The following is a 4,477-nucleotide window of genomic DNA, read 5'->3' as shown; positions in this document are numbered from 1 at the left end:
TGCCCAATGTGCGGAGCCAACAACTACGCCATGAACAAGTTCTGCTTCAGGTAGCACAGCACCAGGCGCCCACAGCCGCTCCACTTCGCCACCCACCAGTCGAGCGTTACTGTAGCAACCTCGTGGCTGCCAGAGGGTCTCCCGATCCTGCAAGTTCCTCTCCTTGTCTTGGCCACAATGTCGTCTGCATCATGATCCGTCCCCCGGTTTTGCGGTTCTAGGGGTCGTTGACATGAAACCCGTCCGCCCCCCCCCCCTTGCACACGCACCCTGGATTGTTGTTGGGTAGGTGTGATGCCGACAAGCCCAGCCAGTCAGAGAGTGGCTCCAGGGGTTTCAAGCAGGAGAACCGGCGCGCCATGCAGGAAGACAAAGAGTTCAGCAGCAGCGACGGGGACTGGAGGTGCCCTGAGTGCGGAGCCAACAACTTCTTCTTCAGCACCAGCTGCTTCAGGTGCGAAGGTGTCACAGATTCCGCTGCAACATGGCCGGCCGTGAGCCTGTGATTGCCAACTCCCCCCCCCCCCCCCCCCCCAACCCACCCTTCTCCTGCTCCTGGAATCTTTGTCTGGTCCGCGCTGTCACTGGCATGCGCCGGCACCGTGCAGCGCACTCGCGAGCCCTTTCTGGGTTCTCAGCGGGAGCGTAGTACAGGAGCTCACTTTCCCCGGTCACACAGGTGCGAGGCTGACAAGCCAGAACAGCCGGAGCGGTCGCGGAGCTTCAGCGGCGAAGGCAGGGGCACCAGACAGCGCGATGAGGACTCCTACGGTGCCAGGCGCGGCCCACAGGGCTTCAGGGATGGAGGGAGGAGGGGGAGGCGGGATGACTCGGGGCCTAGGAGCGAAAGGGGCTGGCGGTGCTCCGAGTGCGGGGCCAACAATTTTGCGCAAAACCGCTTCTGCTTCAGGCAAGTCTGCGCTGCGACAGCTCCTGTCAGCGCAGTAGGCCCCGAGTATGGCCTGGATCGATGATTGCCTGTCTGTGCCATGCCACGAGCGGCGTCATGCATGCAAGCTCGCTCGCCACATTGCCCACCCCTTGGACTGTTTGTTGTGTCGAGCAGGTGTGATGCCGACAAGCCTATCGACACCGGATTGGGCCCAAGGAGCGCCTGGGGTGATGACAGGAGGCCAAGGCCGGACGACAGGCAGGCTAGCAGCGGACAGCCAATGAAGCTGGGAGACTGGATCTGCCCGGAGTGCGATCAGCACAACTTCGCTCGCAACGTCAGCTGTTACAGGTAAGCCCTCTTGCCCCCGGCTGAGCAGACCTGTTCCCTTGCTGCATGAGACACCAGGTTCGCTCTCATGCAGCAGGTGATCACCAGGTCCTTTCATGCAGCGCCGCTGCCAAGTCATTCCCCTCTACTGCAGGGTGCGGTTCTCTCACCAGTCACCTCTTGTGCAGCCTCTAAAGCAGCACCCCTCCCACCGGCGTATCCCCTTCAACGGCCGTTCTTCTGCCATATCCGTACCCTTCCCCCTCCCTGCCCTGCCCTGCCCTGCCCCGCCGCCGCCCAACCTGCTCGTCAGCTCTGCTGTTCAGCTGTCTCTGCTTCTACCTGTGCACCTCCCCAAGGCCCAAGTTGTAGTCTTACCCTCCCCCTCCCCTAAGCTGTGCTTCGGATCTACAGCTCCCCCCCCCCCCCCCCCCCCCCCCCCTTCCTGCGGTCCTTTTCCCGCCCCTGCTGGGGCAGCCCCTCTAGTGAACCCACGTGCCTTTTGCGGCCAGCCACGTCAGATGTATCTCACACCGGCACTTCTGTGGTCCTCTTCCTTGGCAGATGCGACGCCGACAAACCATCGGCGTTGGATCAGGATGAGGGCCATGCAGAAATGGAGTACTGGACGTGCCCTGAGTGCAATGCACACAACCTTGGGACTGAGCGAGCCTGCCTCAGGTTGGTTCACCCACGGCTGCCGCAGTCCAGGCCTCAACACATGCCGCTGCAGGCTGTCTCACTCCTATCACACACACTGTGCGCAGCTGCTGCACGTTCTGTTCCGTTGTCTTCGCGTATCTTTAGTTATTGGCGCGTCTGTTCTGTCCATGCGGATGCATACTGTTCTATCCGATTCCTTGATCAGAATCTATCCTGTGACATTGCCGCCATCAGCACGGTCCCCACTGCCGCTGCTCCTTCACCTCTGTGCTATCCCTCCATCTCCTCCTGTTGCTGCACACCTCCCGTCCTGTCCTGTCCCATCCCCTGCCCTGCCCTGCCCCCCGGCTGCATCTCCACCTCCCCTCCCACGCCCTCCCCGTTGCATCTTCCCCTGCCGTCCCCTCCCTTCCCCATGGCATCCTTCCATCCCCCGGCCAATTCCCTTCCATTCCTTACCCTAAGCTGTCCCATCCTCAAGTGTTCCCTCTCGGGGTCAGGAATGCGGAGGCTTAGCCTGTCCCTTCCCTGTTCCACACCAGGTGCGATGCCGCCAAGCCATCCCAAAGTCAGTGGGTCGCCCGGAGCGCTGCTGCTGAGACCATGAAGGGGACAACGCAAAACACCAACAGGAAAGCCCGCAGGCAGCGCGCGGGAAATCTTACGCAGCAGGGTGAGGCTGAGCCAACAGAGGACAACACACGGCAGGCGCTGCTCGCAGAGGAGCAGTCTGCGGATGGCAGTGCAAGTGACACCGAGGGAAGCCCCAGCGGAAAGCCCGGGAGGCAGTCACCTTCACAGGCTGAACAGGATGACGTGGCCGAACCCAAAGACGTTGCTGCAGCTCTGCCCACACTTACAGAAGAGCAGGTGAGGAAGTCCAGCGTCGCAGAGCTGAGGGAGTTGGCTGAAGCCCAGGGGGCACTTCCAAAAGGCAGGTCCGCATTCAAGAAGGCCGACTGGATCGCGCACGTCTTGTCTCTCCACGGCTTTGGGCCGGAATGAGGAGGCCACAGCACAGCCAAGAGTGCGCTGCACGCATGGGATCGATGGTGCTCTCCCTTAGCTCCATGACCGCAGCTGCTGAAAGGACCTCCTTACTCCATCTCCCGTCGATTGACGGTGCTCCCCCTTGGTTCCACGACCACAGGGTTGCAAAGGGCCTGAAGCCACATCTTACTTTCCGAGATTCTTGCCGTGACAAATCTCCAAAGGTGTCAGCTGCTGCTAACGCAGCTGGGGAGCTGTACCGGCCATTCCTTCTCATCTGTCCTGAGGTTGTCAAAGACATGTATCCCTCATGCGTGTCCGGATCCATATCACGGATGACTCCCAGCCTTGCCACAACTTGACCACACCGCAGGGACGCCGGTCTTGGATTCGAAGGAAATCGAAGGCGTTTTTGATATGATGCCGACGGCAATCAATTCACCTCCTGCGCAGCACAGCCAAGTGCTTTGTAATTTCGTGTTTCTCTACTGAGTCTGTGGCACACTCACAGTGCATAGCGCTACGCACGCCACCAAATCCCAACCGCCAAGGCCTCAAAGTGTACGGAAAACCTGAGGCCGCGGTCGGTACGCCCTGGCCATGCATAGCTGAGCATAGGTGCAGGCCATCAGTACTTTGTCACAATATAAAATTGTCATCTCTCTGCGTCTCCGTCTCCGTCTCCGTCTCCGTCTCCGTCTCCGTCTCCGTCTCCGTCTCCGTCTCCGTCTCCGTCTCCGTCTCCGTCTCCGTCTCCGTCTCCGTCTCCGTCTCCGTCTCCGTCTCCGTCTCCGTCTCCGTCTCCGTCTCCGTCTCCGTCTCCGTCTCCGTCTCCGTCTCCGTCTCCGTCTCCGTCTCCGTCTCCGTCTCCGTCTCCGTCTCCGTCTCCGTCTCCGTCTCCGTCTCCGTCTCCGTCTCCGTCTCCGTCTCCGTCTCCGTCTCCGTCTCCGTCTCCGTCTCCGTCTCCGTCTCCGTCTCCGTCTCCGTCTCCGTCTCCGTCTCCGTCTCCGTCTCCGTCTCCGTCTCCGTCTCCGTCTCCGTCTCCGTCTCCGTCTCCGTCTCCGTCTCCGTCTCCGTCTCCGTCTCCGTCTCCGTCTCCGTCTCCGTCTCCGTCTCCGTCTCCGTCTCCGTCTCCGTCTCCGTCTCCGTCTCCGTCTCCGTCTCCGTCTCCGTCTCCGTCTCCGTCTCCGTCTCCGTCTCCGTCTCCGTCTCCGTCTCCGTCTCCGTCTCCGTCTCCGTCTCCGTCTCCGTCTCCGTCTCCGTCTCCGTCTCCGTCTCCGTCTCCGTCTCCGTCTCCGTCTCCGTCTCCGTCTCCGTCTCCGTCTCCGTCTCCGTCTCCGTCTCCGTCTCCGTCTCCGTCTCCGTCTCCGTCTCCGTCTCCGTCTCCGTCTCCGTCTCCGTCTCCGTCTCCGTCTCCGTCTCCGTCTCCGTCTCCGTCTCCGTCTCCGTCTCCGTCTCCGTCTCCGTCTCCGTCTCCGTCTCCGTCTCCGTCTCCGTCTCCGTCTCCGTCTCCGTCTCCGTCTCCGTCTCCGTCTCCGTCTCCGTCTCCGTCTCCGTCTCCGTCTCCGTCTCCGTCTCCGTCTCCGTCTCCGTCTCCGTCTC

At 61.7% G+C, this 4,477-nt stretch overlaps 1 protein-coding gene across 1 annotated transcript; it reads left to right on the top strand.

Moving 5' to 3' along the window:
* The first annotated feature begins 38 nt into the window (after positions 1-38).
* Positions 39-3,238, top strand: LOC142358137 (uncharacterized). The gene is made up of 6 exons (XM_075409598.1): positions 39-50; positions 290-454; positions 680-935; positions 1,067-1,243; positions 1,787-1,903; positions 2,428-3,238. The coding sequence occupies exons 2-6, from the start codon at positions 295-297 to the stop codon at positions 2,888-2,890; spliced, it is 1,173 nt and encodes a 390-aa protein (XP_075265713.1). The 5' UTR covers positions 39-50; positions 290-294; the 3' UTR covers positions 2,891-3,238.
* The last annotated feature ends 1,239 nt before the right edge of the window (positions 3,239-4,477 follow it).

Source organism: Convolutriloba macropyga, unplaced genomic scaffold (genome assembly GCF_964194025.1).
Source record: "Convolutriloba macropyga unplaced genomic scaffold, txConMacr16.3 SCAFFOLD_5282, whole genome shotgun sequence".
Lineage (NCBI taxonomy): Eukaryota > Metazoa > Xenacoelomorpha > Acoela > Convolutidae > Convolutriloba > Convolutriloba macropyga.
The sequence above is the reverse complement of the archived record's forward strand: the minus strand, read 5'-3'. Positions and strand labels throughout refer to the sequence as shown.

What these genes read in the sequence shown, in the direction of transcription:
- LOC142358137 (XM_075409598.1), top strand. Translation starts at nt 295, where the DNA reads ATGCCGACAAGCCCAGCCAGTCAGAGAGTGGCTCCAGGGGTTTCAAGC. An exon ending in TTCAGCACCAGCTGCTTCAG is followed by an intron (nt 455 to 679) that starts GTGCGAAGGTGT and finishes CCGGTCACACAG; the next exon opens with GTGCGAGGCTGACAAGCCAG. An exon ending in CGCAACGTCAGCTGTTACAG is followed by an intron (nt 1,244 to 1,786) that starts GTAAGCCCTCTT and finishes CTTCCTTGGCAG; the next exon opens with ATGCGACGCCGACAAACCAT.